We start from the raw sequence: 23682 nt of genomic DNA, 5'->3' as shown, positions 1-23682 counted from the left end.
TCCTAATACTAAGTTATCTTCTTTTTAGTATTTATGATATCAATTATTAGAAAAATTGCTGTCTCCTTCACAAAATGCATATAGCTTTTTAGACAAATTTGTAGCCTACTATATTTCTTCGACTACCGACAGCGGCGGAGCCAGCGTGGGGGCGGAGGGGGCTCAACCCCCCCTACCCCGCTGGACTCCATGGAAATGTGAGGGAGCAGAGGAGGGAAAAGAGGGAGAGGAAGAAGAAAATGGGGGAGAGAGGGGGCTGGAAGAGGAAGAAGAAGGCTGAGCCACCTCTCTCCTCTAAACCTAGCTCCACCACTAAGTCTATCAATAAAAAAGTTTAATAAGGATATCAAGGTATTTACGAAAAATACTAATACTACATGTGAAGTGAATGCGTACTACTAATTTTTGAGTTAGATTTTCGACTGATTCATATACTCCAGTACTAATATACCAGGGCATTTTTCCACGTGGGACTGAAGAATCAGTATCTTGCAAATGGTCTATGATGGACCGGGTTGATGCAGAGTTTGTGAGGACTACTACCTTGCCTTTTGTTTGTTGTCCAGAACTGTAGCCGCGCTGTCCCCCTCCCCTCTCCATGTGTCCCACACACTTTACTATGTGCGGGGCCCACTTGCTCATTCTATTTCTCAAAACCCCTCTGTTCCCCTCTATACCCACCCTGGTTTAGCCGAACTCCCATTTTGCCACTGGACCAAACCCTATCAGCCTAAACAAATGGGACTAGTATTTGGGACTGGTCCCCCCAAATCTTTGAGCCTGGAATCGAAAATGGTATCTCTCCTGAGAAATACTACGTGCAACACAGTTTGCTACTATTTGGGTCTTTCTTGACTGCGAAAGCTGTCTCTGGAAATTCGTTGAATCGTCAACATTTTAGTAATACTGCCACTATATATATATATATATATATATATATATATATATATATATATATATATATATATATATATATATATATATATATATATATATATATATATATATATATATATATATATATATATGCATGTGTTCTGTGATTGGGTTTGCTCCCTTTCACTAATGGAGTATAGTTTAGTTTAGTACAGCATTAAAAGATATACAAGCTGACTGGTTGACAGGTTAATTAAATTCTACTTAGGTCAGTCTCAACCCATAGTGTCTATAAGCAGTGTCTATGGTACCATGTCAATAAGATATCACAATAGAAACTAAACTCTACAACCCATTGTTTCTTAAAGTGGGCCAATAATAAATACATCATCTCTCTTCTCTACCAATTATATTTAGTCTTCATTTATTATGAAGACACTATTATCTCCTAATGCAAAACTTGATAGTGTCTAGTGCATAGGTTCTCGTGTTGAAGTTGTGTCTTGCATGAGACATAGTTTCTTCATCTCTTCACTCTCTCTCTTAATTAATATAGTGTCACATAAGCTAAAAGTCCTACATGGCAATGTAGTTAATGCCATAAACACCATCCTAGGTGGAGGGTTGAAACTGCCCTTAATAATATAGCACACTTCCTACTATTAGCCTATACTAAAGTTAACATATATAATAGATTAGCTATAAGATTAGCTATAATTTTCTTCTTCTATCTCTATCTCTTACTTATACATTTAATATATTTGTCTTGGAACTTGTGTTAAGCTAGCTCTTGTATGAGAGCCAACACTCTTTTCTTTTGTTTACCTCTCTCCTCCACATAAGTTTATAGTAGACTTATAGCTCACTATTATACTTGCTCACTTATAGTTCAGTGTAAGCGTTACGATTTGCCACTCCAATAGCTAGTACTAGCTAGCTAGGACAGCTAATCTCTAGCTAGGGAGAGACGATTAGAGCACCCGCAATGGTAAAGTAAGGTGCTCTTTATAAAACATGTACATCTCAGCAATAGACTCGATTAATAGTAAACCATCTTAATAATATGTCTACATTGATATCTATAGCTCTCTCATGCATTGCCTCGTTTTTCTCTATAGACTATTTCTAAGTTAGTAGATAGCTTTGCTCTCTCTCTTCATTTAATACCTTCCAAGTAGAAAAATATGCTGATATGGATCTCTTGCAGAGAGCCTATAGATAATCATTGTGGGTGCCCTTAGGGATTGGCACTTGACGTTTACTTGTGCAAATTCGACGAGCCACATGTTTATTCAACAAACTGTTCCGCCACTGTTTTCATATCCACCGTCAAAGCTGCATGCACCAGAGAATAATGAAGCGCACCCCTAATTGCCTCATTAGCAATAATCCTGTTAGAATTCCGTACATGTAAATTTTTTACTAGTGTAGGGATCTGTATAATTTTATAGAAAATGATAATACGTACAAAATAATCCTTAAATACTTACTAAAAACTGATGTAGCATGGTGTAAGCTTATATATATGTTGCTTTTCCATAACCACCGGTTCAAATATTTGTTCGTAATAGTTTCTTAAACTGTTTTCCCCCATAAACTAAATGCATCTGTGTTCAATGAGAATGTAATGGCTTTTTGTTTGATGCTAAAATGTGCCGTATCAAATTATTGTCACTTTCATATTTTGGCTATGGTTTGGTTTTGCTACAGAATATGTCAATAGTATACATAAGTTTTTTTTTAAGTCACCATCAAAATTTGCTTAATACTCCATCCATCTACTTTTGATAGTCATATTTCATCTTGGCATACATAACAATGATAAGTAATTATACTTATCATCCATTTAAACATACTACTAGTCATTTCTCGTAAACAAGCGATCCATTAATATTTACATTTCTCGATATCCATGTAGCCAATTTTGTGTGGAAGAATAGAGAGTCACGCATTAAATCTTAAAAAGTCATTAAGATGATAGGTTGTTAGGTTGAAATATGCCTATCAAAAATAATTTTTTCAGATTTGAAAATATAATTATCAAAAGTAGATGGAGGGAGTAGGTTTTAGCATTATCAATATTTTAACATGTATACTATTACTAGTACCTACTCTTTGTAATCATACCATTGCAAGTTTGCAACATACCCAAATTTGATCATGCCAAACAAATCTGCAATATGATGGCGGAAAATACGGACGATGCACAATTGTAGCCACGTTATGCAACAAGAAAAGACAGGCGTGATCATCCTCTCTTTTCAATTAAAATTATGAAGGAATATGGCCACAAGTATCCCCTTTGGATAGTGAGGCAAAGTTCGTTAATTCTCGCGGAACTTTAACGGCCGCCACAGATTCTCCCTCTCACTACTCATCCTTTTGACTGCAAACACACACACACACACATGATTCTTAAGACTTGACTGGTCTTGGAGCTTCACCAACACAACTACGACCTCATAATAATTCCCTCCATTACGACACTGATCCACATCAGCACGCATGCATGCTTCCGTCCATGTGCCTCCAACAGAAGCGGCAAAACACATAAACAACGGAAATATATACCATATACTCTACCTCCATCACACATTCATTATTCATACGCGTGCAATTTCTTTAGCAAATATTTTTTGTTATCCTTTAATCACGCCCTGCTAATGTAATGAGCAATTAATTGCCCAATAAATTCGTGTTTATGTAACGCGTGTAGTTTCAAGACACAGAGGCGTGATTTAAGCAATTATGTCACTCATGTGACTCGCGGTACGGACGCTTAATTCTTGTGAGAACATGTTACTACTATACACTAGATAATGTACAATATAAAAGTGTAGAAATATCATATAGATCGTGGTTGTACTGGTCGAGAAAAGTGACGTCAAGGAGAAAAATAACAAAAGAGAGAGAGATGCTTCCATCGTATCTTGGAGACTTGGACACAGCATAAACCAACTGTACTCCGTGAAAGTGAAAAATGAGAAAGATCTACATACACTCGATCGATCGTTTTCCGGATGGGAAAAATATCGTCTTGTCTACGATCTACAGTAGTCGATAACAACATGAGTGAATGAGATAATTAATTTTATTCTATTTATATTGGGAGTGGGGACAGAGCAGGAACATTATTTGTGGCAATTTGTAAACATTTCTATAGTACATAAATAGTGTATCCGTACGTAGAAGCGATCGATGCGTTTGTTCCAAAAAATTAAAGGCTGCAGCGAAATGCAGGTCGTGTTGGTGCATCCGGGGCTATAGCTATAGCCCATAGCCGCGGTGTGCGCGTGTGTGTCACCACTAATTACCGCGAGTGGGTTGCTGCTGCTGATCGATCGGGCCGGCGTCGCATGCAGGATCGATCACGCGTGAGCTCATGGCCGAATTAATAACGTAACCGTAGATAGGAGTATTAACCCTGACCACCAGCTGCCGGATACTGTTCCGGTGTTCCCTCGCCACGACACGACGTGCTGCCTGAATCATCGATCGGTACAGCAAATCACGTGTTACTTGTACAAAGCTAGTAGCTGGCCTGGCGACCCCGGAGTTACTACTTAACACTAGATACTGATATATAGATGTTGAATCACTGGCCTTGTGTGAGCAGTCGGTGGTGTAGTGGACTGGGACAGATGCGGCGACGGGTACAGGCGGTAGGCTGGCTGGGGGAGGGGAGGCTCGACGACGCGGTACAGGAGGCCATTTATAATTTATGCCGCAGGCGCGGGGGGTTGGGTTGGGTTGGCAGATCGGTGGTGCGCACGCGGCCGGCGCGGCGCGGCACGGCGTGCGGCGCAGACAGGGGATTCATTTCGGCCATCTACCCGCAGACGCCGCAGCTGCAGCAACCGGCGCCGCGGGGGCCTTTGGTCCCCCCACCCTCTCCCCTCCTCCGATCACCGTCCCCCCGCGGTCAAAGTCGCGCCGACGACCGACCCAAACCACGGTTTCAAGCCACCCGGGAATCGGGATTGGGTAATCCACTATAATCAGTGGCCAACGGCCGTAAATACGCTCCGTTTCCAGGGGCAAGGCAGCGACGCGAGATGGCCTGGCCGTCGCCTTCTCGGTCTCCCGACACAAGTCAAAGCCTCTCCCCATGCACCCGCACCGCCCCCGTATCAGCAATTTCGCCGCGCGCGCGGGGGCTCTCGCGTCATTTCACCGCGGCCGCCATCCACGCCCCCACGGCCACTTCGCGCCTGGGCCTGCCGCCGCGGCGCTGCTGCTCATGTGACATGTGGATTTGTGGAGTGGAGGAGAGTAGTGGACTGGACAACGGTGGAAACCGGGCCGTGTGCCGTCACAAAACGGCGGATTTCTCGGTTTCGCGGGGGCGTTTCTGCGTAATCCGCCGCGATAGAGGAGGCACATGCTGGGTTTTTTTTCCCCCTTCTTTTGCGCCATTTTGTAATCTGATGATGGGGGGTAAGGTGAGGGAGCATGACCGTGCCACCGAAGACCGTCTTTTTCGATTTGAAATCTCTCCTCTCAGGTTTCTGCTAAAATTTCTAATCCCAACTGGGCAGGAGCTGCAGCCAATGGGGCGACCGTTTGGTGATTGACTAGGCTGATTTTGGTTATGTTTGACTGCTGTGATTGCTTGCTGACACTTGCATCATTACCTGTGTTGTACGCACATTGTCTCTGCTAAGCTGCTACTACTAGTATACTCCGTATCATTATCCCTGTGCATATATTGCTGTTATATCCTTTGTTATTTCGCTTCATATTTGGTGGCCAAGTGGGCCATATTTTTATGACTTACCATATCATTTTTATTTGGAATTTGTGATTCCAAAAATACAAAAAGGGTGGAACCTATATAATTTGATATAGTGGGACGTCCTAGACATGAACTAGAATGATACAGTATAAATGATTAAAGTTTTGTTTGCTAAAACATATTGACACAGAAGGAAATTTTTGCACAAATAGTTGCTCCAATATTTGTATGAGTATGTTTCGCTTGTACAACACCATCCGGTTTGAGAAGATCAATACCAAGGGCTTATGTGTGCGTGCATACACAAATCAACCGAAGCTGTAGTTTTTCTTTTATCATCCCGTTCAATGTTCCAATATGATGCGAATAAAACATATTGTTGTTACTTCTGAAGATTTTTTTTACTTTATGATGTCTTAATTGAAAAACAACTAACCAGACATAAAAAAAATCTCTGTGCATATCGAACTTGAGCATGGATATTAGCTTACAATGACTATATCATGAGAAATTGACAACAGATGACATGGGCTGGCATACACGAAGCCAAACGTAGTTGTACCCTTTTGGATCTTATCGTCCACTGTACTCTTATCCCTTTCACAATGTTAGACTTTATAATATTGCTATATATATATATATATATATATATATATATATATATATAAACATATATCTAAATAAATGTGAGCAATGCTAGAAAGTCTTACATTGTGAAATGGAGGAAATACTCGGTACCTTAACAGGAAGACAACTAACCAAACACCAAAAATCTCTAACAAATCGTCATGCATACCAATCTTAAACGTACGTAGAGATCAGCTTTGTGGTGACAGTGTACTGAGAGTTTGATAACGGGTGGGCTGGCATACACTAACCAAACGAAGTTGTAGCATTTTGGATCTTACCGTCCAGGTGTGTAGCATACACAAACCAAACGGGTCCAGGTGATACGAACTAAATGGGCTTTTGGTACTTTTAAACAAAATCGTATTTCGTGATGCCTTACAGCTAACGAAACGCCAAAAATCTCTAACAAATCTCGATGTATATCAGACTTGAGCGTAGAGACCAGCTTGCGGTGACCACATACTGAGAGTTTGATAACGGGTGACGTGGGTTGGCATACACAAACCAAATGAAGTTGTAGCCTTTTGGTTCTTACCATCCCGCTGTATATTCATGTGACGCGAACTAATCAGGTTGTTTTGGTACTTTTAAACACAATCATATTTTGTGATGCATTAATAGGAAGACAGCTAACCAAATGCCAAAATTTTCTAACAAATCTCCGTGCATATCCAACTTGAGTGTAGAGATTAGCTTGCGGTGACCACGCAACAAGGATGTGGCATTGAATGATGGGGGCTGGCATACCATAAATCAAACAAAGCCAAGGATCAATTTTTTTTGGAGTCTACTATTTGGCAATGTCCCTGTGTGATGCAAACCAAACAAAGGTTGTTTGTTACTCTGAAAAAAATTGCATATTGCCCACACATTGATAGAAAAAAGAGCTAGCTAAATGCTAGTAGAACTCAGCGCATATCAAATTCAAAGAAAATCTCTAAACAACTCTTCATGCATAGTGTTACCAAACTTATTATCAAGAATTAAGGGTCCTTTTGAATCACATGATTTAAAAAACGTAGGAATAGGAAAAACACCAATTTTTGATATAAATGTAAATGTAAAGCAGATGATTGCAGAATATAGAAAAAACATAGGAATAACCGTTTAATTGGACTGCAGGAAAAACACAAGAATTAGAGCCCATTTGAATCAAAGGATTTATCTAGGAATTTCATAGGATTCAAATCCTATAGGAAATTTTCCTACTTAGCCCTTTGATTCAAAGGATTGAAGTTTTCCAAATCCTATGAAATTCATATGGAATGGCACATTGTATGTGGATTTTAGAGGAAATATAGCAAGAGCTCCAACCTCCTGAAAAGTTCTTTTTGAGTCTATCTGTCTCATCCAATTCCTGCGTTTTTCCTACGCTCCAATCAAACAACCATTCTTGTGTGTTTGTAATCCTCAGTTTTACACTTCAATTCCTATCAGAATCATATGTTTTTCCTATTCCTCCATTTTTTCAACCCTGTGATTCAAATGGGCCCTAGGGCCCCTTTGAATCGTAGGAATGAAAAAACAGAGGAATAGGAAAAACATAGGATTCTGACAGGAATACAATTGTAAAACAGAGGATTGCAAAACATAGAAAAAACACAGGAATGACCGTTTGATTGGACCACAGGAAAACGCAGGAATCAGATGAGAGAGTCAGAGAAAATGTTTTAAGAGGTTAGACCTCTTGCTAACTTTCCTCCAAAATGTGCATAGGATTACCCATTACATAGGAATTTTAAAGGATTCGATAGGATTCAATCCTTTGTTTCAAAGGCCTTCACAGGATTTTTTTCCATTGAATTAAAATCCTCCAAAATTCCTACATTTTTCCTATAAATCAAAGGGGCCCTAAGGAGAGATAAAGACTCTAAGAAAAGTTTCCATGAGGCAGAACATCATGTTAGATTTCCACCATAATTTACATAGCATTAGTCATTCCATAAAAATTTCATAGGATTCATTCCTTTAATTCAAATAGCTATAGGAATAAAATCATCTCAAATTTCTATGAATTTTCTTTCAATCAAATGACAAAAGGTATAAGAGCACTGCCATCATGCACAAAACCACCAGCAACCATGAGCAAGCCGCCCATCAACTTTATTTTAAATTTAAACCTCACAAGGACACCACAGGGAGGAAACAGGTCAAAGCTAGGGGGGTGAGATGGAAAAAGATGGAATTTGAAGAAAGCACGAAGAAAAAATGAAAGGATCAGGCAAGGCAGGCACAGGCAGGCAGCAGGTGGTGGTGGAAAGCAGAAATAGAGGGAACAAAGAGGGCGAAAGGAAAAGAAATCCCTGCATCAATAAAAGCTCAAGCACGCCCTGGTCTTCTCCCCCTATTTCTATTATATTTCTCCACCTCTCCTCTTCCTTTCTTCTCCTTTTCCCCTTCGCCATCCAGCCCCACCCCCCGGGGTTGTAGTTGTAGTAGCAGCAGCAGCAGCAGCAGCAGTAGTACTAGTCTAGTCCCCCACACCACCGCCGCCGCCGCCGCCGCCTTCTGTTCCATCCCATTCCGCCATTCCGCCGAGCACCTCGCGCGCGCGCCGCCGCGTCCGGGGTGGGATTCGTGGGTGGGTTTGGGAGGGAGCGGCTGCGGGGCGGGCGGGGGGGATGGCGTGATCGCCCGCGCGCTCTGGAGGGGAGGGGGGAGGGAGAGGGGGAGGGGTGGAGGAGGAGATGGGGAGGGTGGGGCTCGGCGTGGCGGTGGGGTGCGCGGCGGTGACCTGCGCGATCGCCGCGGCGCTCGTGGCGCGCAGGGCGTCGGCGCGGGCGCGGTGGCGGCGGGCGGTGGCGCTGCTGCGGGAGTTCGAGGAGGGGTGTGCCACGCCGCCCGCGAGGCTGCGCCAGGTCGTGGACGCCATGGTCGTCGAGATGCACGCCGGCCTCGCGTCCGATGGCGGCAGCAAGCTCAAGATGCTGCTCACCTTCGTCGACGCGCTCCCCAGCGGGTACGGCCTCCCCCCCACCACCGCGGTTCCTTGCGGCTGGCTTGGTCTAGTTCGTCGCCTCGCGATTCCTCGATGACTTTTATCTATCGCCTGCATCTTTTCGTTTCTTTTGCCGAGTCTTAATTAATTTTACAGACGAAACGTATTACTATTTTTTTTTGTTTTTTTCTTTAACCAACAATATTTGGTTGTTGGATCATACGCTTGCATCTCGCCGCCATCGCAAATGTGGTCTCTTCCTGATTTCTTGCCTTCCGGATGGCGTGGAGTCATGCGCACTTCACGCTTTTCTTTTGGGTGGCTGTTTGAATAGCTATACGAGCACAGATTTGCCTTTTGGTTTTGAGCTCTATATAAACGCGATGCTTTCTCTCTCGATCGTTTTGTTTTAAACTGGCGCACGACGATGTGCATTTCTTGCTGCTTTCCGCCCATCGGTGGCCTGCATTGGGCTTGTCATCCTTTGGACTAATCGTCTGAATGCTACTAATACTGAGTTGGGGCGTTTCACATATGGTGTTTATCTTATCTCTATTGTTGTTCTTGCTTCGTGGTGCTAATGTGGAACCATAAACAAATTTTGTTGGCTACTTTGCTGATGTGTTCATCCAATAGTAATCAAATTTCGTGCCGTCACTTTTCCTGATATGTTCATAAAGTCGCTATCTTTATTCGATTCCGTGTAATGCCGCGCACATTTCGGTCGATTTTCTTTCAGAAATTTTCGCAAACACTTGGGGTTCATAGATGCTGCCTCCTTTCATGGAGAGGCACAGAAAAACGACGCCCTTTTCATGCTTGGTCCCTCCGCGGGGGATTACAGTCTCTACCCTTCGTCTAATCGCCATTTTTGCAAGGATTTGCATAGTTGTGAACTTGTGATGTCTGATGCCGCCTGCAGTGCTATACCTTTGTGCCGGAGCAACTCTGGGGCGAAGACAATTAATCTGCCAAATGCCGAGAATTTGTCATGTGGCTCTTATGCCGCCTGAAGCAAAGCACTGTTTGGTTCGACGCTTGCTTTCATGGCTGGGTTGTTGTTCAGGCCGCCATAAAGGGGGCAGAGTGTGCTATCTTGGTAAATGAATCTGCCTACGCTTTTATGTACCCGGCATTGTGTTTACTGGCCAGGTTGTATTCCACAATGGCAGTGTGTGCTGGGACGATCTCTGTCAGATGGGAATCATTGCTTGAGGGGCACTTTTTTTGTTAGGAGTTCATCTTGTTTTGCTTGGGTGGATTAGCGCGAAAAAAAAACTGTGTGTTGAAGTGGTTGAGGATCCACATATGTGCAGTTACACGAATGATTCTGCTGTTGTGAGCTGATATGATTTTTAAATAAATCAAAACATTTGTGATGAAAGACCTACATCATTTCAATCCCACCTTCCGTTCTTTGCTCGGTTTCGACAACCCATTTCTTGGATGGTTGTACTTGCAACAAGTTGGCGTCTTGTTAGAACCTAGAACTGCATGACAGACGGATGCACATTGGTTTTGGTTGGCGTTTTGTATTTTTGTTTCTGTCACATGTTTGTTTTCTTGTTCGTTTTTCTTGATTGCCATGTGCCTTCGTAGTAAGTATATCTGTAAGCATTGTGCCAGTTTTTACTGTTTTAGTAACATTGTAGCTGGTTTGCATTCATAGTGTGTTTCTTTTGGATAGCATCGCTTTGTGGCAGATGTGTCTTGCTGTAAAATGTGGAGCGATATCTTAAATTAGTGTCTCTAGTAATCCATGTTCGCCAGTAAAAAATAAAGACAACCTTTCCCAGGATACCGATTTAAAACTTGAGACCAGTGTTACATATGAATAATTTTGGCCAGAAGTTTATGTACATAGTATACTATTTTCCAATGCTAGAGTTCTGTTGCAAGTACTCTTGCCGGCGTCTTGTCCACACAGTATCCTTGCAATATTGTGGGAGTAGCAGATGATCCACACATTCTATAATGGCACATTTGTCCACACAGTGTTGTATACCTGAAGAAAGACCATCTTTATGTTGCTGTTGATTAGCTCTCACCTAATTTGTTGTGTATGTATGCCCTACAGTATTAGATTAGCATATTTGGCAATGTTTGCCTCACAGATGCCTCACAACTTATGACAGTGATGAGCCATCTAAGGTGTCATGCGTAATGGTATATAGGATACAGAATAGGGCAATAGGCAAAACTTGAGCAGGCGCGCCAGTAGCTTAGTGCAGAACTGCAGATGATAATTTACATGGTTTTCAGTTTCTGCATAGTTACATCTTCTAGGTTCAAAATGTCTAATATAGCGCAATGTAATACAAAATTTGATTGAACACAAAAAGAGTGTTTATTAATGATTGCATTTTGAGGTGTTATATTTTCTCCTTCGAGTTGAAGAGCACAATTGTGCTGTTTGTTTCCTCAAGATGACAGTTGAAGCCCGTTGCTCCAAGTTAGCTTCTCTTTGCAAGCATTTTGTTTTATGAAGCCATGGTTGATGCATTCTTTATGCCCCCACGATCAGTTGTGATATTTACAGTTCTCTTGTGTGTGCGTGTCTATGGAACCATTGTACTAAATTTGTTCTGGCCATGCACTTCAACAGGAGTGAAGAAGGTGTATATTATTCTATTGATCTTGGAGGAACAAACTTCAGAGTCTTGAGGGTACAAGTTGGTGCGGGATCTGTGATCGTCAACCAAAAGGTTGAACAGCAACCCATCCCTGAGGAACTGACCAAAGGCACTACTGAGGTACTTGTTTAATCATATTTTCTCAGTTGTCTAATGTATATCCTGTATAGATGTTTAAGTTTTTTTTTGGTCAATTGCAGGGTTTATTCAACTTTGTTGCCCTGGCACTAAAGAATTTTCTTGAAGGAGAAGATGACCAAGATGGAAAAATGGCACTTGGTTTTACATTTTCTTTCCCTGTTAGACAAATTTCAGTGTCTTCAGGGTCATTAATTAGGTGGACAAAAGGATTTTCCATCAGAGACACGGTATGGCAAAATTTTTTCCTTGCTAGTTATCATATGGTTCAGTTTAATTTCCACATTGATGTAGTTGTATATAACCTACACAGCTAGTGGTTTTGGTAAATATTGTAAATTTTTCTATGGTTCAAGGTGAATGCATAACTAGCTACCACTTTTTTGACTATCTTGTGTTACTACATGAAAGAATATATACTTGTTACCTACTAGAAATTTGTAATGATGAGTCCTATTTCTGTTTGTGTTATGGGTTAGGATTCATAGGGGGTAAACACCGCCGGGAGGATAGCCGGGCGGCGACGGCTGCTAGGGATGAGAGGGGGACTTAGGTTGGGAGAGACTAACCTTGATTCATTGCTTAATTAGAATGATGATACAAACCATCCTTATATAGATGGAGGGAGGACCCAGTCTAATCCTATCCAACCAACTCTATCCTTATCCCTAGGGCCTCGACCCCTCGGCCCACTACCTATGACACTACATCCCTCCTTTCGAGCAGCTCGCCCTCGAGCTGCAGCACAATTTAGCTGACCCAAACGACTCCCTAAATAAAGCCTTATATGACTTAAGCCTTTTACATCTCGGCTTATTACTTTATGGCAAACTGAAATTGAAAGGATAAATAAATCAAAGATTATGATGCACCACCATGCTATCTCGCCGACATCAGATGTAGGTGGACCCCATCCCAAAGCTTTGAGAGAAAGGATAAGTCCATAGCACGTTGCAAGCTTGATTGCACATCTAATCTGTTTTCCAAGGTGGTTTGTAGATGGCACATTCAGATTAGCTCCACCGGACCAGCACAACAGCCATGGTGCCAACATTTCTAGCCCACACTGACTGCCTAAGGCCCAAGGCATAGTTGAAGGCCCTTGTGTTGTAATTTGTGGACCAGCCCACTGGCCCAAGAGCCACCAAGATGGCTTGATCGATCTGCTGATCCCACCAGGACGTGAAATCTTATCCACTGAATGCAACGCTGCCGGTAGTTGGAGCCGCGCTTCCGCCGCTCGTGGGCTGCGCAACTGCTGCGTCGTCTCCCACGCCTCCGCGCGCGACGCCCGCCGAGAATCAAGGGCCACGCCGCACTTCCCCAACTGCCGCGCGCACGAATCGCGCTGTTGTGCGCGCCGCGTTGCCAGGAGCCCGCGCCAATGCGCCTGCCGCCTTGCCGCTCGCTTCCCAAAAAAAAAACCAGCCCGCGTCTTCGTGGCAGCCGGAATCGCCGTCTTCGCCTCCGATGACCCCAGCAGCGGCGGCGCCAGCGCCATAGCCAACTGCATGGGCGAGGGCTACCCGAAAATGGCCCCTGCTCCTGCCAACAAGGATCCCCCGGCCGCCTTGCTTCAGGGAAGGTTGTCCCAGAGGAAGCAGGTGCAGCTGCCCTCGGCCGCGCACCACGCCGCGCGCCATGGCTTGCCCTGCACCCTGACGACCTGCCTGAATTACGCTTCTTGAATACATGCTGTCGTGGGCGCATGGATGATAGATGATGGCACGACACAATAGCCTCCATTGGGGAGGGCTGAGAGGATGGAGCCGCGGCCAGCGACGGCATTGCTGTGCCCACCACCGCCGTCTGCAGATTGCACTTCTCTTCCTTCTCGATTGGCGCATGCTCCGTCCTCATTGAGGCTGCAAGTACCGCCAGGTCGACCTGCATCCTTTTGAGGATCCGGATGCACATGTCTCTAGGATCTTTGATCATATCTTCAACAACCATGGCTCTGATACCAAGTTGTTATGGGTTAGGATCCATAGGGGGTAAACACCGCCGAGAGGATAGCCGGGCGGCGACGGCTGCTAGGGATGAGAGGAGGACTTAGGCTGGGAGAGACTAATCTTGATTCATTGCTTAATTAGAATGATGATACAAACCATCCTTATATAGATGGAGGGAGGACCCAGTCTAATCCTATCCAACCAACTCTATCCTTATCCCTAGGGCCTCGACCCCTCGGCCCACTACCTATGACAGTCTGTTGGATATTTGTTGTGGTTGCATAAACAGGGAGCATATCCTATGCACACAGGCCCTCGCGTGTACACACCGTGTACACCAACTAAAAATTATCACAAAAAATTTTAGGAAAATTCATACATGTACTTTCAATAGTATTACATCTACGTGCAAAGTCGCATCTTCAAATTCATTCTACATAGAGAATAACAAAAAAGATAAAATTCTGACAAAATTGCAACCTTAAAACTGTCAGATTTTTTGTTTATTTTGTTACGGCTAAAATATAATGAATTTGACGTTAAGATTTTAACCCTAGGTGTAATACAATTGAAAGTATGTGTATGATTTTTTCTAGTTTTTTTGGTGACATTTTTTAGTTGGTGTGCCCGTGTGTACACGTGAGGGCCTGTGTGCATAGGATATGTTGCTGCATAAACATGCATGTGTAGCCGTTTCCCTCAACTTCCTAACTAAATTATATTTTTATTTGAAGGAAACACATATTGCTTTGCTTTATTTTCTGATTTCTTCTTTGCTTCGATCTGACATACTGATTTTGAAACTGCTACTGTGAATAATGGAATCTTAGGTTGGCAGAGATGTTGCTCAGTGCTTAAATGAAGCGCTTGCCAATTGTGGGCTAAATGTGCGGGTCACTGCATTGGTAAGTCTTTTGCAACCGTTTTTTTGGTGGGTGTAACTCTGTTACATTTATACCATTGAATACATTTTCTTGGCTTGAAAGTACTGTTATAGTGCTTGTTCACTACTAGTGTGGAGCTTAGATACATACTTCCTCCGTTTCATATTATAAGACTTTCTAGCATTGCCCACATTCATATACTCCCTCCGTTTCACAATGTAAGTCATTCTAGCATTTCCCACATTCATATTGATGCTAATGAATCTAGACATATATACCTATCTAGATTCATTAGTATCAATATGAATGTATTCATTAATATCAATATGAATGTGGGAAATTCTAGAATGACTTACATTGTGAAACGGAGGGAGTATATGTTAATGAATCTAGACATATATGTGTGTCTAGATTCATTAATATCTATATGAATGTGGGCAATGCTAGAAAGTCTTATAACCTTTTTTTTTGATCTCAAGTCTTGTAACCTGAAACAGAGGTAGTAGTCAATAAGAAATGCATTCAAAAGATGACGCTTGCCATCGAGGAATTTGAAATGAAAAATCCGAAGGGTGACCCTCTAGTTCTTCTGTCGGGGTTGGTCTAGCTGTGACAGCCTTTCTTTCCCAGTGTTCAGTTCATAGTTATGAATTTGCTTGTAGAGTGCAAGCAGTGTTCTAGATAAGGGAACAGAGCTGGTAAATAAAGTAAAAACGGATGTACACAGATATATACTGATCATGTGTGTATCAGTAATACTCCCTCCGTCCCAAAATAAGTGCAGCCATGGTTTTCCACGCCCAACTTTGACCGTTCGTCTTATTTGAATTTTTTTTTAAAAAAATTAAAAACATAAGTCACGAGTAAAGTACTATTCATGTTTTATCATCTCATAACAACAAAAATGTTAATTATAAATTTTTTTTAAATAAGACGGACGATCGAAGTTGGGCGCGGAAACTCATGGCTGCACTTATTTTGGGACGGAGGTAGTAGCATTTTTTTGGGGTAGTGACCAGCTTCAGAGATGCTTGTTATCAGCATGTTATGTTCAAAACACAGAATAATCCTTGCTGCTAGAAACCTTCACTCAAATCAAGAGGACAATGCCATGATTATAGGGGTAGTGCAGTAATAGTATTGGTGTCATGGCCTGATACTATACCCTTGTTCTGTTTGGGATGGCTGCTGGTGTTTGGCCCAATGAAGTATAATGCCATTGTGTTATATTTTTATTATATTTTGTTGAGGAGTGCCTTTTAAATGATTATTCTTTTATGCTACTTTGTACTTAGGTGAATGATACAGTGGGGACATTAGCTCTAGGGCATTACTATGATGAAGACACAGTGGCTGCTGTGATAATTGGGTCTGGCACCAACGCTTGCTACATTGAACGCACTGATGCAATTATCAAGTGCCAGGGTCTTCTAACGAACTCTGGAGGCATGGTATCTTATTTTCTCCTTTATCTGTAGTCAGTTCAATTTCCTTGTCAAATGCTCATCAGCTTATGTGGAGTAAAGGAATTATGATGCCCATGTGCGTACCCTAAAACATTTCGTTAATCAGGTAGTAAACATGGAGTGGGGGAATTTCTGGTCATCACATTTGCCAAGGACGCCATATGACATCTTGCTGGATGATGAAACACACAATCGCAATGATCAGGTAGCAACCTGGGTAAAATTCAATTATTCTGGTATCTTGTGTTGTGGTTTAGACTGAACACTTTGTACTACCATGATTCAGGGCTTTGAGAAAATGATATCAGGAATGTATCTTGGGGAAATTGCAAGATTGGTATTTCATAGAATGGCCCAGGAATCAGATGTTTTTGGTGATGCTGCTGATAGTCTATCCAACCCTTTCATTTTGAGGTATGTCCGGATGTCAAATTCTACTGATGTTTGTTTCGTACCTGGTGTATTTCTGCATAAACACAATTAGTAAAAAGAAGTTGTTCTATGTGTTGTCTGATTTCAATTTTGCAAATCCAGCACACCGTTTCTGGCCGCAATTCGCGAGGACGATTCACCAGATCTGAGCGAAGTCAGAAGGATACTTCGAGAACATCTGAAGGTTAGCTCAGAATTATTCCAGCCATTTCATCGGGCACCATTCTTTTTTCCATTCCATCCATCTAGTTGTCTGATGATTCTCTCTTCCAGATTCCCGATGCTCCTCTGAAAACTCGACGGCTGGTCGTGAAAGTCTGCGACATTGTGACTCGCAGAGCCGCCCGTCTAGCCGCTGCAGGCATCGTGGGGATACTGAAGAAGCTGGGGAGGGATGGGAGCGGCGCGGCGTCGAGCGGGAGAGGTAGAGGGCAGCCGAGGAGGACGGTGGTGGCGATCGAGGGCGGGCTGTACCAGGGTTACCCGGTGTTCAGGGAGTACCTGGACGAGGCCCTGGTGGAGATCCTGGGGGAGGAGGTGGCGCGGAACGTGACGCTGAGGGTGACGGAGGATGGGTCGGGGGTCGGGGCTGCCCTCCTCGCCGCCGTACATTCGTCGAATAGACAGCAACAAGGAGGTCCCATATAGTGAGAGAGACAATGAAGATACAGCTAGCCCCTCTTGTTCAAATGTAAAAAAGGGACATTGTTTGATATCTATATTCATATATATAAAAATCTGGGTCTTGTGCAGAGAAATCCCGTTTTTTCTTGGCCTGCCATTCATGCTATGATAGTCTTACAGTATTTGCCATCTCTTGATTTCTGAATTCTCACAGGCGAGGTGAATAAGGCGAAGTGAATGGAATGAGAGTATGAGACGAGTTACGTTCAGTAGCTTGGTTTTCTACTACAAGTGGGGAGCATGTAGTATATGTTTTCGCATGCGCTTTTCCATTGGCAACGCACTGGATTCATGTAGCCTTGTTCTTTATTATGGCATATGGCATGCAACGTAGCTAGCTTGCATGACAGCATGAGTGCAAAACGACGTGCAATGGAGTGTAATACTAATAAAACTTATATAAAAAAAAGTGCACTCCACCTTTCAGGGATTAAAAATAAAAAATAAAAATAAAACGGAGCCTTCTAGAAAGAAAAAAAAAACAAAAGAAGCCCACTAAGCTCCGAGAGGGGTAAAGGAAGGAAGCAGAGGCCCACTCAACCACATGTTGCGTGGACCACAACGGCCCAAAGTCCGAGGCCCATATTAAACTCCCCCACCGCGTGGCGTGCGCCGTCTTCCTCGAATAGGCGCGAGGTGGAGGAAGGGCCACCGCCTTATTCTCCGCGACGCCTTCCTCCAAAAGTATCCTCTCGCCATCTCGCCGCCTCCCCGCGCTGCCCCCTCTCTCCCTCTCCCTCCCTTCTCCGCTCACCTCTCCGTCCGAATCCAATCCAATCCAATTCAACGTAAGCTCCCTCCCCCGTTCGCGCCTCTCTCCAAATCGCATAAGTTTGCCGCTTCGATTCGTGTGTCATGTTTTTTTTTCCTTTTTCTGCTTTGGTTTTTGAAATGGGGTTTCGAATTACACTCGTGTCCCCGTTGTTCGCGTTGTATGGAAGTGCGGGATTGTAGAACACGGATTAGATGAATCCTGGTACACACGTCACACGAACGGGTGATGTTGTTGCAAGTGTATAATCATCACAGCCATAGGTGGACTGGACTGCGATTGTGTCGTGGATAACTGTATCACCTGAACTCATTTGCTTGCGATCTTCATCAACTCAAGTGGTTTATCAAATTGTCTTCCTCCAATTATTGTGGCGCGTGTGAATTCTGATGGACATTGGAGGAGGTTTTGAGCAATCGCACGACTGCTGTTTGGTTTGCTCTGGCTTTCTGTTTCGCTGAATCTTCATTTCTGATGAAGGGGGTGATATTAAGTTAAACTGAATTAATTAGACTCTCTGGTGGGGGAAATGAGGTCAATCAACAGCAGATTCAGGCAACTGGCCCGCTATTAGTCTTCAGTCTGCTTATCGCTATTAGTCTTCAGTCTGCTTATCCTTTTGCGTGATTGACATATCACCAACTGTCAGAAGGGGACACATTACAGATAGCTGTAATAAATGATAGATAAGATGGAATCGAACAGTTGGAGTTTCACTGTGAGACTGCAGCTGGTTGTCTCTTTTTTCAATGTGTAGTCTGGAAGAACGTTTCTTTCAACTCCTAATGTGCCCCTTCCAGTTATGTGAGCGTGCGATAAGAAATCAAGAAGATAACTGTTACATTAGAACTGTCTCACATTTTTTTTTCTTTTCATTTACACCGAATCATGGTGAACATGTTCTTCTGCAACAGTGCATTGGCATGCATTATACTAATCATAACCTAAGTATTTATCTGATCACAAGCTTTGTCTAATCAGATGAGTAAAAGATTTGAAATCCTTAGCTGATCCTCCTTGTAATCTCAAGTGTGATGTTTTCAGTTTCAGATGAACAGAGCAGTGATGTTTATGTTGCTAACAGTATGTGCAATACTCATTGACAGGTGATGCTGCTGCTAGTAGTATCAGAGCTCTACATTGAAAGATTGCATCTGATTAGGACGGTTCAGGCCAGGGTATGAGCCAAACCTGGTCTTATCTGTACTCTGTAGTATTGATTAGATCAGTACATAGATTTGTCAAAGTTGCAAATGCTTTTACCTGTCACTATATTTACCTCTGTAGTTGTACTACTAGCAGGTAATCTGCTTATGTTCCACTTTGAATCCAGTTGAACTGTGCACTTTCATATGACACTGATCTTTTCCTTCCAAAAATGTAGTTGGACAAACTAACTAGGTTGTGCACCTTCCATGAGCTATCCATACAACATTATCTCTAGCCGAGTGTGAGTACCTGTCTGGATTTCAGTTCTGCTGATAATATTGTTTGAAGGGATTCTTATGGAAGTTCAATGTCACATTCAAACAGCAAAAGTATCACAGAAAGTGAAGGTCTGGATAATGTTGGGTGTGAGTGTGACTGTCAATAGTAGGATGTTTTCTTAGGATGTTATGAGGCTTAAAACATATAAGGGGCTACATTCCAGTAAAAAGTTCATTATTGAGCTGTTTTTTTTCCTTTGCTGACATGATAATTACGTTACTGTAGCAGATCATGCTCGATTGCTATAATATGCAGGAGCATGGCATTGTCTGCTTGCGGTTTGCAGTTTTCCTATCAATATGCCTGTTTGTTACCTCGTCAGAAGAATTTTGCACTATACATTGGTTCTGACCCCACACTTAATGTTACTACTTTCTATCTGATGCGCCATCCCACCGAATGAAAACTGTGTCACATCTTATGAAATCTCACAGCTCCACTCTTACTTTATTATATTACCTCAAATGGAGAATATATACGGTGATTATCGTATCAAGGGAATTATAAAATGATTCAGTCCCATTTATTCTTGGAGACGAATGATTAATAAGAAACTTTGCTGTTTTTTTCTTTAACATTTGCAAACATAACATTCGATTCATAAAAACTAATGTAATCTGCTGCATTTATGCAGATAGTACTCACATGCAACAGGCTGTGTTATTTGCTAATCAAGGGTCTACCCTGATGCTACCTTCTGCAGTGTTGTTAGCTGAACACAAACAACTTAACATGAGTTACACTAGTCAGTGATTTAGTGATCATTGAGGTAGCACAGCTCTTCTCTATGCTGTAACAACAGCTGGACTTCAGTTGCTAGGACCACTGTAATCCTCCAATCATTTGCCTCCAAAGCTGCAACCAGAGTTAAGGCCACGCTGCTTTGCTTTGAAGTCTTTTGTGAGGTATCTTCCACTACTTCTTGAGTTCTAGTCTACTGGTTGCCCCGCTGTGTTCTTTAAGCTACCTTCCGTAGATTTCGTCTTTACAAAGGATATTTTCGCTACATTTTTGTACAACATATGCTCTACAAAAGCCTTTTCACAGCATATACTGTCACAAGGACATAGGTAGTGATGCCTTTGGAAATATTCTCTGCCCTGGAGCTAGGATTGCTAGGGGATCGTACGTGTGTTTCCTCCGTTCAAATGTCTCCCACCTTGCTCCGAAGTGGGCTTTCCACTGCTTCTGTGTAGTGTAGGGTGCTAGATACTGTTTCATCCCAACACCATTCTTTTCACAGAAGTCCACTATTTTGTTGTTCAGGTTCATTGCATGTTCGACACTACCATGACCTGAGGATGATGGTGCTGAAGATAGGAACCCAACCAGGTAGAAAATTTCTTCATCTGGTATGACCACTGATGTTCTGTTGTCCCACCTGCATCAACCATGTTAAACTTTTTTTAGTTACCAAAACTTGAAACTGGATAGTATAGTATAGGACTGCAATTTGGCTAGTTATATTTACTTGGTTCTGTTCACTGGGTAAAGCAGTATGGGACCATTGTTGCTATCTTTTAGGATCTTGCCGAAGACTTCCTTTGCAAATTTGTGGACTGTGCTCCTTGGGATCAGAAGATTCAGCCACGGGTGTGGGACTTCCCAGAGGCCTTGAGCCCTCAGCTTCAGCTCAGAAGTGTGCACCCTGTCCAAGAACTCCAGGTATGTGACATCGGTGTAGAATAGAGTGGACGATATGTATCTGAGTCGAGATAGCAGCGCACCAACTTCCTGTAAATACATATACAAACACCAACCATTAATTAAAAAACACCTGCACGGCCTGGGCTATCTAATATCCTATATATATATTTCCTGATACGTCAACATCTTGATGCAAAGAGAAAATAATTAACTCAGCTCACCTGTTCCATGATGTCAGCCTCATCGTGGTTGAAGTTCATCGTCAGCTCAAGGCAGTATAGCACTCTTCCATCCGACTGGAACTGGCTTGCCTGCACTGGGTCCTGTGGCTTGAACGACGTCCTCCAGTTGTTGAGGATGCCTGTCCTGTTTATGATCACAAACCCTTCGATGTAGTCGAAGGTCTTCTCAGACGCGATCAGCTTCTCCTGGTCCTCGGTGAAGGTCTCAAAGTCCGAGTAGAGAACACGTATCCACCGCACCTGTCATTGTATATCTAATTAGTACGTGAACATGCACCAATGAAACGAATCAAATAATGGCCAGTTTTTCCATCATTGAGTTGACACAAAATTGATTGCTTGATGTTACCATCTTTGGAGCAGGTTCAAGAGCAATCCGAGCCCTGGTGATGATCCCAAACTGGCCCAGGCCGCCAAGAGCAGCGTAGAAGAGATCAGAGTTCACCTCGTGCGAGCAGGTGACAACTTCTCCCCTCCCTGCATTTGGTAGTTCATAGCAAGAACAAATTTAGTCATCTAATTCCTATGCTGTTGTTGTAGTAGTAGTATTAGAGCGGCTGTATATGTTTTTATCGTGCGTGGCGGGTTTGTCAGAGACCTGTCACAATCTCCAGTTGGTTGACATTGCTGACCTGCGGTCCATGCCGGAACGCCTGCCCGCTGACCCCCGCATTCGACAAGGTGCCACCGACTGTGAGATGGAGGTAGTCGGTCCATGACCTGGGCGCCAGCCCGTGCTTGAGCGTCTCATGCAGCACGTTGATCCAGAGCTCGCCGCCCGGGGCGTCCACGTGGGGCGACGCGCCGCCGTGCACCCGCACCGCCCTGGCTGCGGCGGCGGCGAGGGACTCCATCTTGACGACGATCCCGCCGGCGGCCTGGGACTGGCCGAGGAGCGAGTGGCCGTGCCCGCGCGCCGCGACGGTGAGCGGCGAGCTCCTGCCCAGCTGGAACACGCGCCTGACGGTGGCGGCGACGTCGGACACCGAGCCAGGGTGGAGCACGGCCGCCGGCAGGAGGCTGCACCGGTTGCCGAAGTCCCGGGCGGCGGCGTGGGCGTCGTCGAAGCTGAAATGGCCGTCGAGGCGCAGCGCCCCGAGCGACGCGACCACGTCGTCCTCGTCGGGGACGTGCATGGTGACCCCGCCGAGCGCCAGCAGCATGAGCAGCTTGAGGCAGTGCACGATCGACGGCTTCATGGCTCCCCGCATGCTTCCTGGTCTATATAAGCTCAAGATCCCAACCAGAAGTACTATCTATCTGTGGATCAATCGAGTTTGGCAGGTCGGTGAAACAAGCTTGGAATTAAGAGATGAGACCAAGCTGTATAATCTTGCTTGACACTGGCAGTGAGTGAGAGTTGTTGGGGGTGCAACAGGTGCAGGAAGAGAAGGAGAGCGAGAGCGAGAGGAGGCCACCAAGGTAGGTAAGGGGAGGGTGGAGAAGGAGGGAGGAGAGGGAGGGAGATTTAAAGGCCGGCCGGCCACGCAGGCTCAGCCTCAGGGGGGGCTCCATCGTCGTAAGTGGTATGGTCAACCAATCCTAGCACTGTTCGGGAGAATCCGTAAGAAGACTGGTTGCTTCCTTTGCTTGCACATTTGGATGCAGACATCTCCTAGTGCTTGCAAAGGTTCTTTTTTTTGGGAGTCCTGGTCTTCTCGTTTCAGGCTTCCAATCTTAAAAAGCATGGCCGGTCAGGTAGCGTACCACCATGTCGTGTGTTGTTAGCCCCAGTCTGCCAAATGTGAATGGACAGATTGAGCAGCAAATCGGAACAAACACACAAGACCTTCAGATTTCAGAACATGAGATATATTCTCCACGCAGTGCCATGGCAATTTCAGAGGAATATTGGTTTTGTTTCCAGTTGCAGAGGTGTATTATTCGACTCGATATTTTCTCATTAAATTGTGAGATGTTGACTTGGCTGCACTGTTGTCAGTCTCGGGCGAAGGAGTCGCCTGGAACCTGTCGCCTGGTCTGCAAATTGCGTTGGTAAGGTGATACATCAGTCTTCTCCGAAGCTGCCGTTGGATAATCAGGGTCGGGTTTGCGCTCGCAAATTTCACATGGCAAGCGAGCGTCTGTCTGCGTCTAAACGCACAGGGGGCATCTGCATACTAGCACCTTGTTCATATGCTGCTGGAGCTGATAAACATATCTAC

At 43.9% G+C, this 23682-nt stretch overlaps 2 protein-coding genes across 2 annotated transcripts; one reads left to right on the top strand and one right to left on the bottom strand.

The window, feature by feature from the left end:
* Window positions 1-8810: 8810 nt before the first annotated feature.
* On the top strand, window positions 8811-17840 carry LOC4326516 (hexokinase-3-like). The gene is made up of 9 exons (NM_001398018.1): window positions 8811-9200; window positions 11785-11932; window positions 12013-12180; window positions 14733-14807; window positions 16082-16237; window positions 16359-16457; window positions 16539-16666; window positions 16787-16868; window positions 16958-17840. The coding sequence occupies exons 1-9, from the start codon at window positions 8929-8931 to the stop codon at window positions 17330-17332; spliced, it is 1503 nt and encodes a 500-aa protein (NP_001384947.1). The 5' UTR covers window positions 8811-8928; the 3' UTR covers window positions 17333-17840.
* A 2272-nt stretch (window positions 17841-20112) lies between these two features.
* On the bottom strand, window positions 20113-22954 carry LOC4326515 (cytokinin dehydrogenase 4-like). Its single transcript, NM_001398017.1, has 5 exons — window positions 22116-22954; window positions 21867-21994; window positions 21497-21757; window positions 21100-21362; window positions 20113-21009 (listed from the first exon to the last, which is right to left on the bottom strand). Exons 1-5 carry the CDS (start codon window positions 22726-22728, stop codon window positions 20685-20687), a joined length of 1590 nt encoding a protein of 529 aa, NP_001384946.1. The 5' UTR covers window positions 22729-22954; the 3' UTR covers window positions 20113-20684.
* Window positions 22955-23682: the final 728 nt, after the last annotated feature.

The sequence above is a fragment of the Oryza sativa genome, chromosome 1 (genome assembly GCF_034140825.1).
Source record: "Oryza sativa Japonica Group chromosome 1, ASM3414082v1".
Lineage (NCBI taxonomy): Eukaryota > Viridiplantae > Streptophyta > Magnoliopsida > Poales > Poaceae > Oryza > Oryza sativa.
The sequence above is the reverse complement of the archived record's forward strand: the minus strand, read 5'-3'. Positions and strand labels throughout refer to the sequence as shown.